This window comes from Cnephaeus nilssonii (assembly GCF_951640355.1).
Source record: "Cnephaeus nilssonii genome assembly, chromosome: 14".
In the NCBI taxonomy this organism is placed as follows: Eukaryota; Metazoa; Chordata; class Mammalia; order Chiroptera; family Vespertilionidae; genus Cnephaeus; species Cnephaeus nilssonii.
The window spans coordinates 26,872,707-26,898,189 of NC_137085.1; the positions used below are offsets into that span (position 1 = coordinate 26,872,707).

The 25,483-nt window shown below is 40.4% G+C and overlaps 2 protein-coding genes across 9 annotated transcripts in view; one reads left to right on the forward strand and one right to left on the reverse strand.

The window, feature by feature from the left end:
- Positions 1-18,995, forward strand: part of XPA (XPA, DNA damage recognition and repair factor) — a 133,616-nt gene extending 114,621 nt beyond the window's left edge. For 5 of the 7 annotated variants that reach the window (XR_013814516.1, XR_013814517.1, XR_013814518.1 and 2 more), the window contains 3 exons: positions 11,084-11,216; positions 12,126-12,305; positions 14,671-14,805. Coding sequence is in view for 1 of the 7 variants with exons in the window: in XM_079790567.1 (XP_079646693.1) it covers positions 11,084-11,232 (149 nt within the window). In the remaining 6 variants the exon portion in view is untranslated. Of the gene's footprint in view, positions 1-11,083; positions 12,306-14,670; positions 14,806-16,814 lie in introns of those variants that run through there. The other 2 variants (XR_013814519.1, XM_079790567.1) reach the window with 2 other exon arrangements.
- Positions 13,570-25,483, reverse strand: part of NCBP1 (nuclear cap binding protein subunit 1) — a 42,974-nt gene continuing 31,060 nt past the window's right edge. For both annotated transcript variants that reach the window (XM_079790557.1, XM_079790558.1), the window contains 8 exons: positions 24,712-24,834; positions 23,376-23,478; positions 22,053-22,146; positions 21,123-21,226; positions 19,002-19,116; positions 15,339-15,467; positions 14,683-14,796; positions 13,570-14,102 (listed from right to left, as the gene is read on the reverse strand). In XM_079790557.1, the coding sequence (XP_079646683.1) occupies positions 13,989-14,102; positions 14,683-14,796; positions 15,339-15,467; positions 19,002-19,116; positions 21,123-21,226; positions 22,053-22,146; positions 23,376-23,478; positions 24,712-24,834 (896 nt within the window). In that variant the 3' untranslated portion in view covers positions 13,570-13,988. The remainder of the gene's footprint in view (positions 14,103-14,682; positions 14,797-15,338; positions 15,468-19,001; positions 19,117-21,122; positions 21,227-22,052; positions 22,147-23,375; positions 23,479-24,711; positions 24,835-25,483) is intronic.

The following is a 25,483-nucleotide window of genomic DNA, read 5'->3' on the forward strand; positions in this document are numbered from 1 at the left end:
GGGGGTCTCTATGTCATTTATTTCTGCTCTGATCTTTATTATTTCCTTCCTTCTGGTCACTCTGGGTTTTTCTTGTTGTTCTCTTTCTAATTCTTTAAGTTGTAGAGTTCGATAATTTCTTACCAGTTTTTTTTTTGTGTGTGTGTTTTTTTTTGAGGTAGGCTTGTAATACTATGAACTTCCCTCTCAGGACTGTTTTCACTGTGTCCCATAGATTTTGGATTGTTGTGTTTTCATGGTCGTTTGTTACCAGGATGCTTGTTATTTCTTCTTTGATCTCTTTGGTAACCCAATCATTGTTTAATAACATGCTATTTAGCCTCCAGGTGTTTTTGACTGTTTGTGATTGTTTTTATTATAGTTTATTTCTAATATTATGCCATTATGATCTGAGAAGATGCTTGATATGATTTCAGTCTTCTTGAATTTGAAGAGACTTTGCCTGTGTCCCAGTATGTGGTCTCTCTTTGAAAATGCCCCATGTGCACTTGAGAATAATGTATATTCTGTAGCTTTGGAGTGAAATGTTCTGAAGATGTCGATTAAGTCCATCTGATCTAGTGAGTTGTTTATGATTACTTTTTCTTTGCTGACTTTTTGTCTAGAGGATTTATCCAGTGATGTTAATGGGGTATTAAAGTACCCTACTATAGGTTGTATTGCTGTCAATCTCTCCCTTGAAGTCTTCCAGAAGTTCTTTTTTTTATGTATTTGGGTGCTCCTGCATTGGGTGCATACATATTTACCCAAGAGTTACATCCTCTTGTTGTATCGATCCCTTTAGTATTAAGAAGTGACCTTCCTTGTCTCTTGTTATGGCCTTCACTTTGAGGTCTCTTTTGTCAGATATAAGTATTGCTATCCCAGGTTTTTCTTCATTTTCATTTGCCTGAAAAATATTTTTCCATCCCTTCACTTTCAGTCTGTGTGAGTCCCTTGTTCTGAGGTGGGTCTCTTGTAGACAGCATATATATGGGTCCTGTTTTCTTATCCATTCAGCCACTCTTTGTCTTTTGATTGGAGCATTTAGTCGACTTACGTTTAAGGTTATTATTGATAGGTACTTGTTTGTAGTCATTTTTATTCTTTATGCCTGTTTTCCTTCTTCCCTTTCTATTTCTTCTTTTTACAACAATCCCTTTAGCATTTCTTGCATTGCTGGCTTAGTAGTGATAAACTTACCTTTTTTTTTGTCTGCGAAGCTCCTGATTTCCCCTTCAAATTCGAATAAATAGCCTTGCTGGATAGAGTATTCTTGGATTCAGTCCCTTGTTTTGCATTTCTTTGTATACTTCATTCCATTCCCTTCTGTCCTGATGTGTTTCTGTTGAGAAATCATTTGGTAATGTAATGGGATATCCTTTGTAGGTAACTCTCTGTCTTTTTCTTGTAGCCTTTAAGATTCACTCTTTATCTTTAACGTTTGCCATTGTAATTACATGTCTTGGGGTGGGTCTTTTTGGGTTCATCTTGTTTGGGACTTTAGTGCTTGTGTAACTTTTTCCTTCCCCAAATCAGGGAAGTTTTCTGTCATTATTTCTTCAGATAGGTTCTCTAATCTTGTTGCTCTTCTTGTCTTTCTGGAACCCCTCTTATACGTATGTTACTTCATTTCATGTTGTCCCAAAGCTCATTTAGGCTCTCCTCCTGCTTTTTAATTACTTTCTCCAATTGCTGTTCAGATTGGGCTTGTTTCCCTGCCCTATCTTCTAGCTCACTAATTCGGTCCTCTGCTTCTCTTAGTCTACTGTTAAAACCTTCCATTGTGTTTCTTATTGTTGCTATATCACTTTTTAAAAAAATATATATTTTATTGATTTTTTTACAGAGAGGAAGGGAGAGAGTTAGAAACATCAATGAGAGAGAAACATCAATCAGCTGCCTCCTGCACACCCCCCACTGGGAATGTGCCCGCAACCAAAGCACATGCCCTTGACCAGAATCAAACCTGGGACCTTTCAGTCCGCAGGCTGACGCTCTATCCACTGAGCCAAACCGGTTTTGGCTGTATCACTTTTGATTTCCTATTGATTGTTACATAGGTTGTTGATTTTCTCGTCCATCTGGTTTATGAATTGTATGACCATTACTCTGAATTCTTTTTCTGATGTATTTCATGCCTCTGTTTCATTCAGTCCCCTTTTTTGCCCCCCTCCTCCTTTTCATTCCTTTGGGGTTGCTTCTTGTCTCCCCAGTTTTGCTATCACTGGAGGGTCCAGGCGTTGAGTTGCACAGGGCCTGAGCTGTAGCGGTGGGCTTGGCGGGACGTTTTGCACCCAAAAGTCACGGGTGAGCTTGGGAGTCCCGGGGGGCATGGACGCTGCAGGTCGGTTGGAGCTGCGTGCATGCCAACAGTCAGGGGCCGGCTCGGGGCTGGGGAGGCATGGCTGCTGCTGGTCGGCAGGAGTTGTGAACATCGGCAATCAAGGGCTGTCTTGGGATGCTTGGGACCTGTGCCACCGTGGGACCTGTGCCACCATAGGACCTGTGCCGCCGTGGCAGGTAGGCGGGAGGTGAATGCACTTCAGGGCTCACAGGAGCCTGAGGCCGGGATGGCTGGAGTCATAGTGTCCATGGGTCTGCAGCTATGGTCTTTGTCCAGAGTGGCTGTAGGGTCTCGGTTTATGTCTGAGGCCAGTCTGGGTGATGGTGAGACTGGGCTCCTAGTCACAGCAGCTCTGCCCTTCAAGATGGCGTGGTTTCTGTGCCAGTGCTGGCCACCTGGGAGTGCTTGCAGTGGTAGCGGGGGCTCCCCGTGTAAGAGAGCCTGGTCCACCAGCCCCTGAAAGTCTTGCAGCATCTAACGGTTCTTCACACACACACACACACACACACACACACACACCACATCCCACATCCACACATTCCCCTTTCACTCCCTCACTGTCTCACACTCTCTCCCTCACTGCCACCCTGCCGGCCCTCATCTTCGACCTTCTCAAAGCATGTCTTTTGAGGAAATTTTTCCCTGTGGTTACAAGTCCCTGCAAATCTAAGAATGTTCTGTTTCTTTTGCATATGGAAACCTAAGTTCTCTTGTTGTATGACATAACTCCATTGTCTTATGGTATTTTATGTGCATTGGTCAGTGTGATACCTTCTTTAATTATGGCTTCTTGTTGAGTTGCTTTAGAGGTTGGTGGATATTTATGTTCTTGCCCTCCTGACTAGGCCACAAAGGGCTGACAGTGGAGCACACACTGTAGATTGGAAACAAGGAGCTTACTATGCAGTTTGATCAGAAGTCTCTGAACAGCGAGGAATAGAAGCAAGTCTAACAGTTTTTAGTTGAAAAGAAATTGGGACCTGGTTCCCTCTTGGTTTTCTGATTCTGATTCACAAAGAGGCTGACCCAAAGTTTACTTCTTTATGGAAAGGTAAGAGATTAATTACCTGCTTTTAGAATATGATCTACTTCAGTAGTTCGAGAAAGAATTAATCTTGCTACAAAAGGAAATTAAAAGTATAAATAGTATAAGGTATATTAAATATAGAGAAAGTGAAAGACAAGAATTTTGCCAGCAAATTCAAATTGTTATAGATCTCAGATTCAACGAGGCAGAAGTAGAAATGATGGCATCGCTGCTTCTCAGCTTAAGTGGATTTCAAAAAAGGCAGTATATGTTGGCCTTGATATTGGATGGGAACTTTCATTGGTGTAAATACACAGAACATGGTTTCTTTACACAAATAAGGCAGAGAAGGCCTTTCTTTAAAGTTATACTCAGCTTTCTTTCATTTAGTACTGGTAGAAGTTAGCCTTCTTAAAACAAAAAAGAAAATTAATTTTCACTCTTTGTTACTATGCATTTCCTCCCTCCCTCTCCCCGAAAAGAAGTGGGTGATTAAATTTCATTTGGGGCCCCTTCTAAGTTTGCGGACATTTTACATTTTGGGCCTATCTTACCTAATAATAGACAAACATGTAAATTGACCATACCTCTGCTATGCCCACAGCCATTCAAGAGCAAATATGCAAATTAACCCAACAAAGATGGCGGGTTAATTTGCATATGCAGGTGCGGAGCGGCCAGTCAGGGTGGGATGCCTGCTATGGTGGTGGGGGGGGGGGGGCGTGGAGGGAGCTATAGGAGCGGTGCTCTGTCCGGGAGCGAAGACTTGCAGGTTCCTGGTCTGCCGGGAGCAAAGGCTGGGAAAGGAAGGCCTATTCTTGCATGAATCTTCATGCAACGGGCCTCTATTGGTTATATATAACTTACTAGAGGCCCGGTGCATGGATTCGTGCACCAGTGGCATCACTTGGCCTGGCCTGCGAGGATTGGGCTGAAACTTGCTCTCTGACATCCCCCGAGGGGTCCCGGATTGCAAGAGGGAAGTTCTCGGGTGACGTACCCCGGAATCGGGCTCCCTCTTTTCTCCCAATATTATGTCACTTTCTCTCTGTATCCGTCTCACTTTACCCTAAGTTTGGCAGTGACTGATGACTTGTGGGCATTTGGCTGCAAAATGCAATTATTTAGCAAACAGGATTTACTTAGCCTGGAATCTGGTCGGCCTAGGGCAGGACTCTGCTCAATGTCAGGCTCCCGCCCAGGCCCTTCCGCCCAGGCGGAGTCCTGTGGCAGCGGGAACCTCCTTCTTCCCACCTGAGCTGCTCCTTCGCCTTCTTCCCTCCCCAGAGGTTGCCCACTGGTGCTCCTTACTGTCTGCCTGGAAGGAGGTAAGCTGCGGCCGATTTCCCAGCTCAGAGTGGTAATGGGAAAATTCGCTACCTCCACTGGAAATTGGTGTTAAGCGGATGGGCTAGCGTGGGCGCCAGACGTTGGGGCCACAGCCAATAGGTCCTGCATGTCTCATCATTTAGCTAATCGAGTTGAAAAGTTTCTATAAGGGCCAGACCCACCACCTCTGCAATGGGCTAGAGGTTTGGTGGGGAGCCAGACCTGAAGTGGGGAGCCAATGGGCTAGAGGCCCAGTGCATGGATTTGTGCACCGGTGGGGTCCCTCAGCCTGGCCTGTGGGAATCGGGCTGAAACCGACTCTCTGACAGCCCCCGAGGGGCCCCGGATTGCGAGAGGGCGGTTCTCAGGTGATGCATCCTGGAATCGGGCTCCCTCCTTTCTGGTTCTGGGTGCGTCACCTGAGTACTGTAGCTGCCAAGTCACACGGCTCAGCAGCTCCTGTGTTGAGCATCTGCCCCTTGGTGGTCAGTGCCTGTCATAGCTACCGGTTGGACGGTCGCTTAGGCTTTTGTATGTATAGATGACTGTCTTTGGCCATCTCTCAGGAGAGTGAAGGACACAATTCCCTGTTATTGTGCTTCAGTTTATGGAGGATAGAATAAAATAAAAGCTGCTTATGTTGTTTCATCATTTCCTGGTGATTTTTTCCCCTCTAGTTAACAAGGGGTACCCCTATGTTAAAACTTCCCATCTTCCCATCAAGTATTTAAAAGCATCTGGCCTCCCTTAGCCAGTTCTCATAAGTTTACCTCCTAAGCAGCACTCTATTTTTTTGAATACAGGCTGCCTCTTTTACAAAAGTAAGGCATTAAACCAAATAAAATGCAAGTCTTAGGCTACCAGTAGCACGTATTTTAACCTTTTGCACTCAGATGTCTAGTGTGACTCGACATGGTTAGCATTAGAATAAAGGAATCGAGAAAAAAGCGAGTGCAAAGGGTTAATAAATTACCAGGTGAGGCAGTCCACAGCTGTCTGTGCTGTGGAATGCTAAGCCAGGGGACTAGGAGGTTGTAACACTGTAAACCACTCTTGGCTTTCAATGCTGCTAGACTTGGTCCCTCTCGTTCCCCCCTCCAAGGTTTCCTCAGCTCCCAAGTCCTATCAACTCTCTCTCCCCTCTTCCAGTCTCAGACCTTTCTGCCTTCTCTTCTCATTCTCAGCAATAGGTAGTTCGATTTCTACTTTCCAAAGTTTTAAGTTGCTTAAATGAAGTAATGTGAAAAACATATTAATCTTTACTTAAACAAGTTTTTATTTCACCATATGTTGTTTGCCATATATGCTTTCTCTCCTCCACACATATATTTTGCTGAACTATTTAAGAATTACTTGTAGACACTGTAATTCTTATTATGTCAACATGTTCTCCTAAAAACAATGACATTCTCTGCATAACTAAAAACAATCACACCCATAAATTTAACATTAATATAATGCTGTTATCTAGTGTATGTATCTCCCCCCCGCGGGTCCCCCCCCCCTTGTTTCATTGCCTTTACCAGCTTTTCAGTTGTTGGATCTAGGGGCCAAAGATGATGCATATCTATAGTCTTAGTTTCTCAGTCTTTTTCTTTCATGATATTGATATTTTTTAAAACTAAGAGTTGACAATTTTATTTTTACACTAGAAGCCCGGTGCACGAAATTCGTGCACGGCGGGGGGTTGTCCCTCAGCCCAGCCTGTACCCTCTCCAATCTGGGACTCCTGGAGGGATGTCCGACTGCCCGTTTAGGCCCAATCCCGTTCGACTGCCCGTTTAGGCCCGATCCTGTTGGGATCGGGCCTAAACGGACAGTCGGACATCCCTCTCACAATCCAGGACTGCTGGCTCCCAACTACTCGCCTGCCTGCCTTCCTGATTGCCCCTAACCGCTTCTGCCTGCCAGCCTGATCACCCCCTAACCACTCCACTGCCAGCCTGGTTGATGCTTAACTGCTCCCCTGCCAGCCTGTTTGCCCCCAGCTTCTCTCCTCTGCTGGCCTGGTCACCCCTTACTGCCCTCCCCTGCAGGGTTGATCACCTCCAACTGCCCTCCCTTGCAGGCCGGGTGCCTCCTAACTGCCCTCTCCTGCTGGCCATCTTGTGTCCACATGAGGGAAGGATCTTTTACCACATGGGGGCAGCTATATTGTGTGTTGCAGTGATGATCAGTCTGTATATTACTCTTTTATTAGATAGGATTGAGGCCTGGTACACGGGTGGGGGCCAGCTGGTTTGCCCTGAAGGGTGTCCCGGATCAGGGTGGGGTTCCCTTGGGGTGTGGGTCGGCCTGAGCGAGGGGCCTGTGGTGGTTTGCAGGCCGGCCACGCCCCCTGGCGACCCAAGCAGAGGCCCTGGTATCTGGGATTTATTTTCCTTCTACAATTGAAACTTTGTAGCCTGGAGCGGAGCCAAGCCTGCTGCTCCCTCCGGGGCGGCAGCCATTTTCTGTGGCAGTTAATTCACCTTCTACAATTGAAACTTTGTAGCCTTAAGCGGGTGGGCCCGGCCAGGGTGTGCGGAAGCTTTGCTTCCCCTGTTGCCGGCGGCAACCCTGGCCTGCTCTCTCAAGCTCCATTCTGCCGCCATTTGTTTCAATTTGTTTACCTTCTATAACTGAAACTTTGTAGCTTGAGTGGAGGCTTAGGCCTGCAACGGCTATGGAAAGCTTGGCTTGCTCTGTTACCTGGGAAACCTTGCTCTCAGTGGCTGTAGCCATCTTGGATTGGGGTTAATTTGCATACTTGCCCTGATTGGCTGGTGGGCTTGGCTTGGCTGGTGGGCGTGGCTTATGTAGCAAAGTGATGGTTAATTTGCATATTACCATTTTATTAGAGAGGCTTTCATAATACAAGTAACATAAACTGATAAGAGGCTCCCTCTCTTAAAGAGTCCAGGCCACCTGGTGTGCGGAATGTCCCTCCATTTGGGTTTATTCGCAGTTTGTTTCCTCATAATTAGATTCAGGTGGCGTGGTTTTGGTAGGAACGCTTCCTAGGTGATGTGTGTATCATATCAGCACACATACCAGTTCTGTTCTCTAAGAGAGTGCTACTCAGTTTGATTGCTTGGTTAAGGCAGCGTCTGCCAGATTTCTTCAGCCACCCTTTACCCTGCAGGGTGACTTTTTGACACTTTGTCAACATCTTGTTCCTTAAATTTCTCTCAGTGGTTTTAGTACATGGGAATGATTCTTTCCTGAGTCAGTTATTGTTAGGGTGCATGTACTAGTAAATGGCAATTTTCTATTTGTTATTCTTTCTATAATTGCTATTTGACTTCTCTTGGAAAGCATTTTTAGTACCATTTGGATTCATGGATTCTTATTCTCAAACCAGTGTTATAATCCATATTTCTATCATTTATTTTGATGTTGTTGTCTCAAATTTGGCCAGTGGAAGCCCTTCAAGCTAGCTCCTGTCTTTTATTTTTATTTGTAAATAATTTCAAACTTACATAAAATTGTAAGAATAGTACAAAGGATACCCATATATCCTTTACCCCAGTTTACCTATTCTTAACTTTGTCATTTGCTTCATTATTTGCATTCTATATATGTTTTTTCTGTACCCTTTGAGTAGGTTGTATACATCATCACTCTTTACTCTTAAATACTACCGTATTACTTAATAGGAATGTCCTCTTACAAAATCAAAGTATAATATTGATATTTTTATCTAATCTGTCATCCATATTCTAGTTTTGTTAGCTGACCCAATAAAGTCCTGTATGATTTTTCGTTCTAGCATTAGGTATCGGCTTTAGGTACCATGTCTTTCTAAATTTTTTTATTCTACACTATTTCCATCAGCCTTTATTCTTTATGACAGTGTCATTTTTGAAGTGTTTCATTTGGGACTTTTCTGATTTGCCCTGAAGGTTAGATTCTGGTTACGCATTTCAGGGATAACACATAAATGATGTGTCTTTCTCGGGGCATCACACTTGGAGGCATGGTGGTGGTAATATTTATTTTTGATTTGATGAGCATAAACAAACAAAGAAATAAAATGGTAAGACTTGCAAATGTCCTTAACACTTCCCCCTAGAGTTTACCAACTATCCATGAGCCAGTCTTGAGTATTATGATTGCAAAGATTTTCTAACTTTAGCACTCCCTCTGCATTTAACCAGCATCCTTTCCCCCATTTGTTTATTACTGGTAGGGGTTAGTTCACAATAGGTTCATTTCTGTCAATTATTTTGGTGCTCAAATTTTAATCCTCACCTGAAGGTATATTTTTATCAATTTAGAGAGGAGGGGGGAAGAGAGAAAAACATTGATTGGTTGCCTCCCATATGGGCCCTGACCAGGAATTGAACCAGTAATTTAGCCATGTGTCCTGACCAGGAATCTGAACCAGCAACCTTTTGATATATGGGATGGCACTACAACCGAGTCACCTGGCCAGGGCAGGAGTACCTTCAGACTAGCTGAGTCCTTTTGACATGTCTTCATCATTTGCTGAGGAGTCCTTTCTGCTTTCTACATAAAACACATGAATATTTATTATATTTTTATGTTTGTCCATATACACACATATATAAAAATTAAAACCTTGAGTTCACACTGATAAACCCCATTCAATAAAATTTAGGGTCCATTCTATTTTCCTGACAGTGAGAAATCTGATTCCCATTATCCTTACTATAGTTAGCTGATTAATATCCCTGTGTGTAAAGTGATGTCCCATCACTGTTGCTGCCTCCTCTGTAGGGAGATCCTCCTTACCTTTCTTGGGCTGCCCCACCCTACCATGGATGCCTGCTTTACTTGCTCCACTTAATAATGGTTTTAGGACTGGATTGTTTCAGGAAGGAAAAGAAGGGCAAGAAAATGACAAACAGCAGTTTTTTTAGTACTTCCTTATTTTCTACCATATTTTCCTAGAAATGTCTAGTAAATACTAAAGGTATGACCGATCATGGCTACTAAGCTAGATTTTGGTTAAGTATTCTTTTAGTGTTAATACTTCTCTTCTCTCTCTCTCTCCCCCTAAATTCACATAATGCTCAAATTTAGGCAGAGGTTAGCTTAGCAGTGATTGGGATGCAGTCAGATTTTGAGGGATTTTCTGTGGGGCGGTAAAGAAAAAGTGGCCGGGACACCTTACATCAGAACAACGTTGAAAAGCAGGTATTGGTACTCAAACAGGAAACATTTTCCTGTCATGTGAAACCATGAAGCAGCTGTGAAGTTCTGGTTAGTTTATCATTTCAATTATTTATAAACTGGCCTAAGATAAAAAAAAAAAATAATAAAAGGCCTAGAGGACATTTCAGATGTCTAGAAAAATTAGGGTTCTTCGAAGTATGAGATTATAGGAATCAAGCTTAGATTTTGGATGAACATAAACTATCTTAAGGTGTGTACGCTGAAGCTTAAAAATCGTCTCAGATCAAGTGCTTTTCATACGGGAGGTATGAAAAGGCAGCACAGCTGTGGTTAAGAACATGGACCTGAGCTAGACTGTGCCTCTGCCATCAGCTAGCTGTTTGATCTATGACACACATTATGTAACTTCTCTGTGCCTTAGTTTTCTCATCTACAAAATTGGGATGATAGCTGTACTTATTTCAAAGGATTGGGAGGATTAAATGTATTTTATACAGTGCATAGAGCAGTGCCTGATACATAGCTCTATATATGTTTCATTTGATAAAGGCTGAAAATATGAATACTCAGGTAGCATTTTGATTGCTTATTACAGATCTAAAATGGAGCAAAGAAAATGTGTGATTACTTGGTGCATGTTGATCTTTATGGTTGACATAAAAGATAACTACCATACTCTCCCTTAGGTTGTGCTTCTGTTAGTGCTGGGCTTGATGGATCATTGGTTAGAATAGAAAAAAAGTAAGCAATTACTGTTGCTTTTTGTTCATTAAACTAGAAACTGAAGTTATTAGCTTGTTAATTTCAAAGTGGGAAGAGGAAGAGACAGACTCCCCTTGGCTGCTGTAGCATCCTGTCTCCCATAGTCCACCCACACACTCCATTTCTGAATCTATTTCATACTACTCCAATGGCATGAATGATTTGACAGGTCAACCTTGTGAGGTAAGTTTGTATAATCAATTTTGATTTGTTAAAGTTAAGGCACACCATACATACCTACACACCTGATAGATTTCAGCTGAATAGCACTACTGAAAAACTGGCATTTTGCTCAGTGGTGGTGTTGACCTATGAATCAGGAGGTCATGGTTTGATTCCCGGTCAGGGCACATGAGGACTGTGGGCTTGATCCCCAGTGTGGGGCATACAGGAGGCAGCCAATCAATGATTCTCTCTTATTGATATTTCTATCTCTCCCTCTCCCTTCCTCTCTGAAATCAATAAAAATATATTAAACACACACACAAAACCTGTTTTTCCCCCTCTTCTCCCTTTAGAATTACGGCGAGCAGTAAGAAGCAGTGTATGGAAAAGGGAAATGGTTGCTCACCAACATGAGTATGGACCAGAAGAAAACCTAGAAGATGACATGTACCGGAAGATTTGTACTATATGTGGCCATGAATTGACGTATGAGAAAATGTGATTTTTAAATGATATGTTTCACACAGTTTTAGGTTTAGATACAAGAAACTTACACAGGTCTTATTCAAAATTCACACACACAAAAAATGCCTTGATAGGTGAAATAGTTGTGTAAATAATGCTTCAGTACTAAGTGTGTATGTTATAGCTTAAGAGCAAGTGTCAGTTCAGGTCTAGCAAGTCTGGTTGTGGGCTAAATATTGGGTCTGATAGTTTTTTTCTGGAACAGGGATGGGAGCTTAGTGGTACAGTAGGTTTAAAAGTGTTAGGTGAGAGCTAAAGTTGAGAAATAAGAAACCAAGGCAAACCTTAGATTGGGGTAGGAGGATGAGTTTTAGTCAAGGCAAAAGCTGGCTGCACTGGGTTCTTATTCCAAGAAACAACAGGGATGGTGGTAAACCCTGCCAAGTCAGGGGGAAAGGAGCTACTACTGGGACAAGTCCTGGTTAATAACAGGAATAAAGAATGAGTTGTAGGGTCTGACCATGTTTTCTCTATTTGTAGGGTTTACTATAGGCACTAATATTAGTCGCTAGATAGCTCTGTTCAAATCTGGATTAAAATGGAAAAATAGCAAGGAAGGTAACTACAGTAAGTTTATCATACCTTGCTAACATTTACTGAGCACTTATGTGCCAGGAAACCATTATGCTAAGTGCCTTACAGATATTCTAATTTTATCCTGGGAGGGAAGACAGCTTGCTTCTCTGCTTATTTAGCACTTGGAAAGGAAATAACCAAAAACCTGACAAAGGCAAAAGTCAAAACAAAAGTTAAACCCAAAGAGGGTTGACTATAATTACTCATTATTCTTTTTATAAGTACTCAATACAGAAATGTTAAATATATTTTTTGTGTTGTTTTTTTTTTAATATGCCATGCTAAATGTTACAGCTCAATAAAAATTGATTCTGAACGGGCAGAAGACCTTCCTAGGACAAAAAAAAACAAAGCTTCCAGCTTGATGCTAACTAGGAGTTCAGGCTGCTGACAACATTACTGCGTTGGGAGATAAGGAGCCCTTGAGCCACATGGATTTAGGTTCAGATTTCACTTACTAGCTGTGGACCTTGGGTAAGTTACTCCATGGGCTGTTTTTATCTGGGCATAATAACACATCTCTTAAACTTATGAGGATTGAATATGGTGAATCTGTAGAACGTGGAACATAACAGCCACTCGTTAATGAGCACATATTGTCATCAAGACCAATAGTTATAGATTTGTCTAGCTGAGATCTAATTCTAGTCACTGTTTGCATTCATCATTTTAAGACAATCCTGGTATCCAGATACTAATGACAGCCAGGTCTGCTCTGGTTAGGTTGGCAAGTTCACTTAAAAAATACTTTTCTAGTAAAAGCAAACAAACTTATCTTCATAGAAACTGCTTCCTGAGTAATTCCTGGGAAATTTAGAATCAGGGAAAACAAAAGTATATGTTCACTTTGACAAAAGATGGTAAATGGCATCTGAGTAGACTATATTTTATAGTCACTAAATGTATGGTAAACCAAAGAGATATGTTAATGAGAATGCTTAATGCATTGTAAACTTATGATTCTATGTTGCACAAATGCTCAAAAATACTACCATTTGTGTGGTTGGTTTTTTTAATAGATTTCAGAGAGGGGGAGTGAGAGAGATTGAAACATCAATGATCAGCTGCCTCCTGCATGCCCCCTAATGGGGATTGAGCCCGCAACCTGGGCATGTGCCCTTGGCTGGAATTGAACCTGGGACCCTTCAGTCCCCGGCCAACGCTCTATCTACTGAGCCAAACCAGCTAGGGCCAGTTGTGGGGTTTTATTGGTAAATTTTTTTTAAAGTTTAATGAAAAAGTCTAAAAATGCTAGAAATATGAAATGTTAGATAATACCTTAAACTTGTATTTTACAGTGCAGTCTCATTATCCTAGTTAAGTCTCAACACCATATAGGAAACAGGCTCAGAAATTATTATTTGGACCAGGTTCTATAGAAACAAAATCCCAAGTATAGAGTTTTAGCCAATTTAGCTACTTCTGGAGGAAATGACCAGAGCCTCTAAGATAATGGCTCCCAAACTTGTCTGCACATTGGAATCACACCGAAGCCTTAAAAACTATAGATGGTATGTGTTGCACCCCCCCTCCCCCGAAGTTGTGATTAATTTAAAAAATAACTGAAGGTTGCCAGGTGATTTATGTTCAGAAAGATTTAGGAACTGCTACTGTAAATAACACTTTTTAAATACAACTATTTTAAAGGGAAAATTTCAAATGGAGGTAAGTACACCTTCAGTAAGAAATCACTAATTTTAAAATAGACTGAGATGATAAATCATGAAATACCAAAATGTAAAAAACGTATTTTTAGTTTTATTTGAGCCATGTTAGGTTATCCATAAGCTGTGAAAAGCTATGCTACTTGGTAATAAACCCATTGTTTCTATATACTACTTTGTAAGCTTGACCTCTAGGGTTCACATACCTCAAATCAGTTATCTTTTGTGCCTTAAGGAGAAAAAATGTCAATCAGAAAAGTTGTATCTGTTACATATATAATAATACATCCTATGGTCATCGATCGCCACATGTCATTAGGGAGTATTTGCTTTTTAGGGGTAATTACAGGTAACCACTGCCATATTCTTCACTGTCTTCCCTCTGTTTCCTTTAGAAAGTGAAAGGAGCTACAAGAAAGCAAGCATTCAAACCACCTGAAATAAGACAAATGAGACTTTAAAAAAAATCTTGACATGAAGGGGAAAAGGACCCTTAGGCCTGTAGGGCACAGAACTGCTGGAACACAGCCAGGATATGCGGGTCTAATTCAGCAGTGAAGAGCAGGTTCTCCAGGGTCACCATGTACTGCTGGATTATTTGGTGATGCTGTGGACACAAAAGGGGTGTTTAGGTCAGAAAAAGAGCACATAAGCAATCTTGCAGAATATTCCCCTCAGCAGCCCACCCACGTTGTGAAAAAATGGAAATAACGGGCCCCTGAAAAGCCCCAACATTTGTAGAGGGAAATGAGGATGTTCAATAACTTAAAAAATGCAGTTCTGACCAGCTTCTATGGCAATGCCTGCTGCTATCACTATTAGACTAGGTTAAGCTGGGTCTCTCTCCTCTAATGAGGACAAAACAAGTATAACTTTAATAAAAGTAGCCCAGAGATTGACCTACAAAGATTTTTTTAAATAGGAGTAGCACAATTGCTACTGTTTAAAACCATGGTTCTGAAATGTAAGAAGAGAAGTTTTGGAATCTTTACAAAAGAAAAAAAATTAATAGACAATTACCCAGTGATCTAATAATCTTTTCTATGTGCACCTATATAACTTGAATAGAGATCCCAAAAGAACTAGGGGTTGTTTTAATTGGCAATAACTAAATCTAGAGAGGATTTTTATTTGGAGGTTTAAAGAACTTTTTTTCCTTTATTTCCTTTAATCAGTTTCCCACAAACCTGTAAGAAGATCTGCTGGAGCCTCTCTATACAGTTCTTATACCATGGTGTTAATATGCTGGTCCCGTCCGTCTCACATCGTACTAAATGCTCAGTCAAGATCATGATAAAGCGCTGGAAAAGGGGGTACAGAGTTAGAGGTATTAAAGAGAGTGAATGAATTCTTCAGAAACAATCATACTTTTGACCAAGAGACCATAAAGATGCTATCTGTTCTGCTGTCTTTATGATATGTAACTTTCATAATTCAACAAATACTGTCTACAAAGACACACCAGTAATAATGTGAGTTAGTACATCCTCTTTGGCAATAGGTAAGGACCTTTAATGTCTAGATTACTTAGGACATAATCAGAAACGTTACAGAGGAATCTATGTACAAAAATGTTCATCAAGAAGGAAAACAGTCATTAAATGATCAGTAATTGGGAATAATGAGAGAAGTATTTAACATAAACATTCTCAGTTTTTTAAAGCCTGGAAAAATGCTCATGCAAGAATGCTGAGTCAACAACACAATTTGGAGAGATACATGGTTAACCCCAAGTGCTCAGCTTTTATTTCCTTTGTACTTTTAACTTTAATAACTACAAATGACATTTTTTAAACTAAAGAAATATATTTTTCTTTTTACATCAATGTCCAAGCCAAAATACCTGAAATATGACAAGGAAGAGGTTCTTTTGTTCACTCTGAGCAGATTCCACTTTTTCCTGCAGTCTTTCTATTTGCTCTTCAAGAGCCCCATCTTTCCTGTCACTGCTTCTGTCATCATCATCACTTCTCTACAGAATGCAAAGGAAAATGCCATTTAGAATGCTACTGTATTAAATCCCATCAAGTGAGGGAAATAACTTTATTCTGTCTGGTCAAATACTATTTGAAGACTTGTATTCATTTTTTAAAGTATGTTTGTATTGATTTTTTTAGAGGGATAGAAACATCGATGGCTGCCTCCCACCAGAGATTGAGCCCGTAAACTGGGTATGTGTCCTGATAGAAATCAAACTGGTGACTTCTTCATTCATAGGTCGATGCTCAACCACTGAGCCACACTGGCTGGGCTGAAGATTTGTATTCTATAGGGAAGAGTACCACCCCAACACACACACAGACATCCAAGGGTCAGAAAAATTCAGTGGCACTTATCTTGAATAATAGCAGTGGGAGTGTTTGCTATTAGACAGAAGTGAGTTATGCCTTTTACAAGATAGTCCAATCAGGGAGGAAATGTGTAGCATATATTTTTCCTCCAGTCAAAATGAAAACAACTGTGAGCTCCTGGAAAATATACTTGATTCCTGTTATTCATCATAGCTATGCTTTCTGAAGTAGCTGTGAGTCCAGAATTAGTTATTACTGAACCATTGCTCTTAGGGGAAATAGAGGGTTACATCTCAATCTTGCCCTAGCCAGTTTGTGCAATGGTTATAGCGTCGGCCTGTGGACTTGATTCCCGGCCCCAGTTGGGGTACGTGTGGGAGGCAACCAATCAATGGGTCTCTCTCCCCTTTCCCCTCTCTCTAAAACCAATGAAAAAAAAGTAGTGGTAGGTGAGGATTAACAACAAAAATACATAAATCTTACAAATAATTATATACAATATATTTTATGATTTCAGAGAGGAAAGGAGAGAATCATTGATCAGCTGCCTGCTACATGCCCCATGCTGGGAATCGAGCCATGACCTTCTGGTTCATAGGTTGACCTCTGAGCCATGCTGGCCAGGCTATAGTATTGGAACACTAGCTGAGAAGGACTTAACATTTTCCTGACCCTTAGTAATATGACTAAATTTCTTTGGCTTTCAATCTCTCAAGAATGCTGTCTCCCCCTCCCCACCCCCCCGCATTAATCTACACCTGAGGATATTTTTTCCATTGATTTTTATAGAGGAGAGGTTTTAATAACAAGTCATCATCTCATAAGTGCATAGATTTAGCTATTTTCCCATAGCTTTTCCCACACACTACAGATATTACTTTTTGATGGAGCATCCTCATGTACAGATTGGTGAATTTCCTCTTCCTTTTTCTGGGTGTATATTAATGGATTCATGAACATTGGATTCATAACCAACAGCACTGTAAGTCATGCCTGGACAAAGCTAACCTATGTATTTTCCCCATCAGGCAAATCATGGCCTTCTTGTACTTAGGAACGCTAGACAGCCCTTCAGTCTCATGCTTCAGGACCATTTTAAAAGTGAAATAACCAAAACGCCAGCACAGAATGAAAACAAAAAGTACAAATAACGTGGCACTAAACACCATCGAAAGGACACTTAAATAGGAGCACTGAAACAAGGCAGAATTGCGTTGTTCCATCTCAGCTGGGAACAAGCCCACTGGGCAACTCAAAATGTCCACCGCTCTGCATATGTCTGCCATGACCAGGAAAGCACCGTGAGTATTGACTTTTGAGGTTATAAATTACTTTAGTGAGTTTGTAAAAATAGAAGCTCCAAATAATAAGGACAGATAATGCATTCTTATAACTCGGCTATTTATTCAACAAAGTAGATGACCAATGAAAAAACCGACAGTGCTTTCCAATCATTAATAAATCTCTACCTGCCCATTTAAGCAATAACAGAAGGGTAGCTTGCTAATCTTTCATCCTCTAATGCAGGGGTCCTCAAACTTTTAAAACAGGGGGCCAGTTCACTGTCCCTCAGACCGTTTGAGGGCCGGACTATAGTCTAAAAAAAAAACTATGAGCAAATTCCTATGCACACTGCACATATCTTACTTTGAAGTAAAAAAACAAAACAGCAAAAACACCCGCATGTGGCCCACGGGCCGTAGTTTGAGGACGCCTGCTCTAATGGGACATAGAAAAACTGGGCAAGCCCTTACATAGCTCAAAGAGGCTCATCCTTGTAATAGCTGACGAATGGCTGTCCGACACGCAATTCACAGCAGACTGTTTAAGACTCTGCTGGCAATGATGGGCTCAATATAACTCTGTTAAGCTTTAACAGTTGCCTTCTAACTCACACTGAAGAACTTAAGAGTATTCACCAAGGTTATTTTTGTTGTTTTTAAAGGCAGAAGTCATGATTTTACAGATTAAGAGAATAGGCTCAGATGTTATATGACTTTCCCAGTGTCACAGCCGCCAAGTGGCAGAGACAGGAACTGACTCCAGGTGTGTTACATTCCAAGATCCTTTTAGCAAGAAGGTAGGCAGCACCACATTTGGAAAGCCCATTTCTTTCTAGGTAACACTCTATTGGTAAGGCCCATCTATGAGAGCCTCCTCTATTCCCCAAACAAAACGATCAGAACCTCTTCACTCTGCTTTTATCTCTAACACACCACCTGCTTTGGGGTCTGCCTAGGCAACTGGGCACATGTTTGTCTTTTCCTAACAATACACTAAGGCAAAGTTCTAGAGTACCACTGCCCAGTATACCGTTCTGCAATGAGAGAAAAGTTAGATATATCTGTGCTGCTTATTTATCACACTAGACATGTGACTACTGAGCACTTGAAATATGGTTAGTGTGACTAAGGAACTGAATTTTAAATTGTAGCTGTTACCGTATTGGACATCATATTCACAGAGAATGGTGTGGCATGAGGGAAAGTTTCTGGAGTTTGACCGACTTGGATCAGATCCTACCTCTGTCACTCATAAGCCATGTAATCTTAACCAAGTTATTTAACTTCTCTCAGCCTCAATTTATACATGTATAAAATGGGGATGACACCATTTACCTTACAGTATTTTAGGTCCATGAGCGTATGTTTAAATTCATACATTACATACATACGTACATGTGTGTCTATATGGAAACTAGAAGCATTTGAGTCTGCTATAGGTTCGTATAGATCATTAAACTTGCTCTCACCTTCTACTCTGGTAAATGTGTATATAACTCTAGAAAATACAGCCAGCTCACCCCTTCCCTCCAAAGTGGCAAAGTACTCAATTTCTTATTAATGAGAAACATTTTCTAAACTTGGAAATGACTGCCTCACCCTCACAGTACAGGTGGAGTGGTAAACATCGATAACTGCCGCCTCCTGTTGCAGCAGAAACGTAGAGAAATACTAGTACAAGTGTTTTCTTTCACTCTCCTCCATCCAGAGATGTTCAACTGGAAAAGTAAGGGTTGTGGCTTCCTAAACAGGCTCACCATGCAGCCGAGAGCAACAAACCCCCACGTGCTTCTTCTTCCTTCACTTCTACAAACAGCTACATATAAATTTGGCCTCAGAAAAAATAAGTTCCCATTCAAGGTAATGAATTTTGAATATTTTCAAAGAGTTTCTGGTGTACCTTGACCTTTTATGAGTAGAAATAAGACTTACCCGTTTGTGCTGTCTTGCGAGTTTTTCTTTAGCTTCATCTAGCTCTTTCTGTATCTTCAGAACGTGTTTGTTCATCTTACGAATTGTAGAGTGCAGGATTTCCCAAACAAACAATCTTAAAGTAAAATGATATTTGGTTACTGTATGCTAACCAATGTTTACAGAAAATAAGACCTCTCAACTTTTATAACCTACTCATGCTTAAGGTCTGGTATAGCCTTCCACTCTTTAGGCAGAATTAATCATATTGTCCCCATTAACATTTAAGCATCTATCACTACCCATTAGACTCAGGTGAGCTTCCTGAAGGCAATACTGGGTTCTTGGTCATTTTTCTTATTTACATCGCCTAAGACCGTGGTCGGCAAACTGCGGCTGGCGAGCCACATGCGGCTCTTTGGCCCCTTGAGTGTGGCTCTTCCACAAAACACCACGGCCTGGGCAAGTCTATTTTGAAGAAGTGGCGTTTGAAGAAGTTTAAGTTTAAAAAATTTGGCTCTCCAAAGAAATTTCAATCGTTGTACTGTTGATATTTGACTCTGTTGACTAATGAGTTTGCTGACCACTGGCCTACGCGATACACACATTGAAGAAATGTGTGCATATTCATTGAAATGAAATGGCAAGCCAGAAAAAACATGAACAAAATTACATGTTCTCTCTTATTTAAACACTAAATATTGGAATTTTCTTGAAGACCTAATCTGAGGCTCATTTTACATGCTTTATACTATTTAGCACACACTCAGCCAATTCTCTTGGAACATTTAAGAAACTCATTAGTTGACAATAGCTGTAAACTGCTGGGCTTTTAAGAATAAGATAAATATTTGTATGTCAGCTACCTTATCAGCAAATTGCTAAAGTACCAGAATCACCTTGTAGGCGCTTTTAAGTGACTTCTTAACTACTTTTCTGTCTATAAAGTAGGTCTCCTAACCCCAAGACATAGCATAGAAGAGTAGTACTTCCTTGTACAAATTCTGACTTGGATGACAGTTTTAAGTGGAAAATTGTCTTTCTATCTGTTTAGAATGTTAGCAGACAGGATAAAAAAAGCAGAGTACTTTAACTCTAGAAAGGGTGGTCAGAGAGAACTTTGCAGAAATAGCTGAGCTTGGACAGAGCTCTTGAACAATGTATTCATTCAAGAATGCATGTGTTTGAATTCCAGCTCTGCACTTAGCTATGCAACTTTGGGCAAGCTACGTAAGCACTTTCTACTTTGTAAAATATAGAGGATCATGTAACCCGTTCTGCAGTGGTGTTGTAAATGAGCTGCAAATGTAAATCACTCAGGATAATGGCTAACACTTACTTGGGTGGTCACTTTTCTGAGAGTTTGGAAGTCTGTTGTTTTGATTTATGAATGCCAACTTAGCCAGTATGATAACCTTAGATCACATCCTATCACTCTAAGGACTCAGTTTATTTCAGACAAGTGTCTTCTGCCAATAACGGACACAACGAAAAGGATAAATGCTTAGTGTTTAAATTTTTATGTCTTTGCAAGTAATTTTTCTTTGTTCCCTGTTTTGTGTTAATTTCTGTTGTCTGAGTCCTGATCAATTATAAAGACTGGGGACTCAACTTCATGAATAAGAACCAAACTTAATGAAAAGTCTCTTTCCTTTAAGGGGAAATGGGTGTAGAATGAATCTTCTGCATTAAATCCAGGATTTTTATGACTGAGGTGAGACCTCTCTCCCTCACAGGCATCTGGGTGTCCACCAGGCTTCCCTCAAATCTCTCTCTAAAAATGTATATTTAATCTGTGACTATTCTCCCAGTTCCTAGTGTGCATTTTAGGTCCCCAATGGAGCTGGAATTCTTTTCCGTGTTCCATAGTCTAGCCGAGACCCTGACACACAGCCTGATCTTCTCTCCTAATAATCTAGATCCTTATCAGCATTTCTACTTGACTGGTTGAGACCTGATTCAACTTACATGTGTGTCCCTAAGCGACACTGCAACTTGACTGGCTGTATTTCCACTGCCCAGGTGTCTGACCATTAGTATATGTTAATATCAACCTGGTTTGGATCAAAATTTGGAGCTCACGTGTAAGAACACACAAAAACCAATTTTTAGAGAAGAACTTTGTAAAATAATTCATATTACCTAATAAAGTCACGAGATAGTTCTGAAGAGAAGATCCAATTTGCTACTGCAGCACAGTCAACAATCTGTGTACGAATCATCTTGTCTACTAGTACAGCAATCATCTACGACGAGAGAAGAATTCTTAGGGTAAATCGCACTTATATGTAGGCCAAAATAATCCCACTGCTAGAAAAGTAAAATAGAATGGTCGTTAAGACTTATTCTGCCTTCTCCTTAGCTCTGGTACTTATTGCAGAAATACAATAACACCAGTAAAGATTGAGCAAAAAAAAAAAGAAAAACTCTGAATGGTAACATAAACTTAAAAAAAATTTAGATAATACCATTCTCACCCTTCAAAAATATAGGAATGTTTTATCATAAAAATCTTAAATATATCCTGAAACTTATTTAAATGCCTCTGTATAACTCATGGCATAAAAACAATATATTAATATTGAAAAATCTGGTGTGTTTGCAGAAACTGGATAGACTGCATAACTACTTCCTACCCTATTGGTAGAATCTTTAAGCAATAAGATTCGTACTATTGAAAATGTGTCAAGCTCTGGCTGGTTTGGCTCAGTGGATAGACTGTCGGCCTATGGACTGAAGGGTCCTGGGTCACAGGCTCGATCCCCAGTGGGGGGTGTGTGGGAGGCAGCCGATCAATGATTCTTATTGATGTTTCTCTCTCTCCCTTTCTCTCTGAAATCAATAAAAATATATTTAAAAAAATGTGTTGATATTATGGTCCCAAATCAAAATACTTGCTCTTAAAAAACACACAACCAAGTATCTTTAATTCACAGCAGTAAAAAAATTACATAGATTTTAAAACCATTCTATAGTCAAATATCATGTTTACAAACTGAAACGATGGTAATAAATAGCCTTGTTTTTATACCCTATACAATCAGAGCCTCAACATGTCTAAGTAGTTTTTACCTGTGGATGGTTCCTCCAGACCTCAAACATAACTCTTAGAACATGTAACTTTCCTTCATCACTTTCAGCTAGGGTTTTGAAGACTTCATGAAACCTTTTGATAGCGGGAGAAAAAAAATACCACATAAAAACTTATTCGTTAAGCATTTTAATGTTTCAAAGCCTTTTCAGTATTAATTTACAGTGCGAAATAACCAAATGTTAACCATTAAGGATATACAGAAAAGGAATGATTAGAAATTCAGTTTGTATGTAATTTGTCACAAAATCTTAAGAGATTTACAATATACCAGTTAGCCCAGAACTACAGAGTTTACTGTGTGTCTAAGAATAAGTGAGGTCTAAGGAATCATCTCCAAACACAGGTGATGTATTCTGTGCGACTCACCTTCTGTGGAAACCCTGCAAGTAATACTGTTTAACCTTTAGGATGTCGAGTGTGACTCGACACGGTTAGCATCGGTAGCAGCTCGAGAAAAAAGCAAGCGAGTGCAAAGGGTTAAGACGGGGCAAGGAGGTCAGTTTCTCTGGCCGGAGGAACATCTGTATGTTCTAATTTTGGACTGTCTGACGAGTCAGAAAGCTTTCTTCAGATGCCAAATTTTGGGTGGCTCCCAAAAATGCAGTGGGCTCTCATTTCTGCTTAAGTTCCTTTAGGAAGATGTCCAGACAGGGTGGGAGTTTCTTGACTGTAGTACTAGGGGCCCAGTGCACGAAATTCGTGCACTCAGAGGGGTCCCTAAGCCGGGTCTGCACCCTCTTGCAGTCAAGGAGCCCTCAGGGTTGTAGTCTCCCCTGGCTGCAGGCCCGAGGGAAGTGGGACTAAGCTGGCAGTTGGACATCCTTAGCACTGCTGTGGAGGTGGGAGAGGCTCCCGCCACTGCCTCTGCGCTCGCCAGCTTCTGGCTGAGCGGTGCTCTCCCTGTGGGAGTGCATTGACCACCGGGGGCAGCTCCTGCGTTGAGCGTCTGCCACCTGGTGGTCAGTGTGCGTCATAGCGACAGGTCCTTCTGCCATTTGGTTGATTTGCATATTAGCCTTTTATTATATAGGAGGATATGACTGTCCTAAGGACCCAAGTTTTCCACCGGTTTCTCTAAAGGGTCTATATAAAAAGCATTCCATGTATATATGCAAACTGTACACACAGATGATAGAAGCCATAGGACAAGGATTTTAGTTACCACAAATCAAAACCCATTGTATAAAGTTATATTGTAATACTAAGATCTTCATATTCAGCAATTTTAGGTAAAAATTACTGCTGTTATTCAAGCCAACTTCAAAACCTAAAGAAAGGGGGTGTGTTCTTGTTGCACTTACTTTGCAAGAGCACTGAAGGAGTGGCTGAATGATTTGGCTGCCAAATGTAGCAGAGTCTGCATAAAAACCTCTATTTTCAATGGATTAAAGCTGAATCCTTCATCTGAAAAATATTCCATAGTAAGACAGAACAACAGAAGTATAGCAATTCCTTGGTCCCTCACCTGGAATGCTCAACAGATGGCATGCTCACATCTAAATAAAAGATCACCACTGATCTCAAATACTCAAGACATAAAACTAAGCATAATTGTAATTCATTTTTTGGCTGCCTCCCTAATTCTTCTATGTGATCCATTTCTTTTATAAATACCACATAGATTTCCTTGTTCTTATCTCACTATATGGTAGCAAGGTAAGTTCTGTAATAATAAAAGCATAATATGCTAATTAGATCGGACAGCCGGTTGTCCTACCGGACAAGCCGGGGCTGCGAGGGCCGAGCCCCTGGCACAAATTTTGTGCATTGGGCCTTTAGTATATAAATAAAAAAAATACAGTAAACTTCAAGCACTTTAGTCTGTGTCCTGAGATGTCTGACAATGTCTAAATTTAATATCATACTTTTGACTTAGGCTTTCTAATTACATTTTTTCTAAAATCCTAAGTGTCTTAGAAAAATCCAAACAAAATCCCAGTAATAAATAACCCAAAGACCATTAATGTTTTATTTTGATTAGCCCTTTTTCTATGCACGTCTTATTCATAGATCTAACAAAATTTCTTTCTCCTGAAATGATTACCTAGTTGTCACAGATTTTCATCTGTTTTACTGATTTGTCTGTGTCGTTTGTTTGTGTAGTTTTCAAGATATGTTTTACATGTGATAAGGCAAGTCCCTCTCAACACTTGTCTTATCCATTTATTGATTCAAGGACACTAAGAAATTATTTTGCCAACTTTCCTATTCTTCCCCTCCAAATACTTAAGGACTTTCACCGGAATTACATGATACATAGTCAGTATTAAACATTATTATTATAACAGTTTAATTTGGAGAAAATATCCAACTTTGTAATACACCAAATCTTCCTGAACCTTTCTAAAGTGAAAGCAGGGAATGCCTAAAAATCTTTCAATGAAAGCAGTATATTGTGCTTTGCATTTAGATTATATACATAATCCAAGCTATTTCATAAGGATGTTAGAATCTCTTTATACAAGGGAGAAAATTCCTAGGTACTAGGTACAACTGACAGGCTGAACAGACTTCAAAGGAATACAGTGATTTATGAGCATCTAATGAGATTTAAAAGGAGCTTGTGTTGCCAGAGTTATGTTTATGCTCTAACCTGGCCTATACATAGTCCACTCAAGAAATATTTAATTCCCTTACCGTCATCATCATCCTGGTTCGGATTTGGTACATCTTTCAGAATGCTGAAGATTTCATCACTGGTTGCTTTACTTTTAAAGGCAACAGCTAAACAGAGGGCAACCGAATGTCCAGGAAGAGAATCTAAGCACAGAATGGGGGGGTGGAAGGGGGCGGGGAGGGAGGGAGGGAGGGTATAGATCAGGTTTGAAGATTATTCTTGCAAATAGTTAAATTAACTGAGAAACTAAAAATAGTTTTTTTTTTTTCAAAATAGAATAGTCTTTATCCCAAGATCAATATTTAATCTGTACAAAGATAACACATATGAAAGTTACATTTAATAAGTCAAGGCTTTTTACCTAAAATAAGGCATAATTCTCACCTCAACACTTCCTTAAAAACACTTAGCTAACTGAAATTAACAGTACAAGGGGTGTTGATCTTCAGGGATGAGAATGAAGGAAACTGTGAATACAGTTAAATAGTTCTTTGATATCCTCAAGTCCCTAGGCTTCTGTAAGCTGAAAAGCTGAGAATCAATGTATTCCTCTTTCATTTTTGCCACTTCTCTTTTCCTGAGATAGAGCAAACTGAGTTTGGGTTTGAACAAGGTGAAGGCTGCCAACTTAAAGTTTTTTCTTCTTCTGAGTCCATACACAAGCCAGATGTTCATGTGCTGTGTTTACTACTGGTTAATATCTATCAAGTCCTTATTGTATGAAATTTGTTCTAGTGTATGCTGTAAGACATCACCAGAGCAATACACTTTTAATGTAAGGTAGACAAAGGT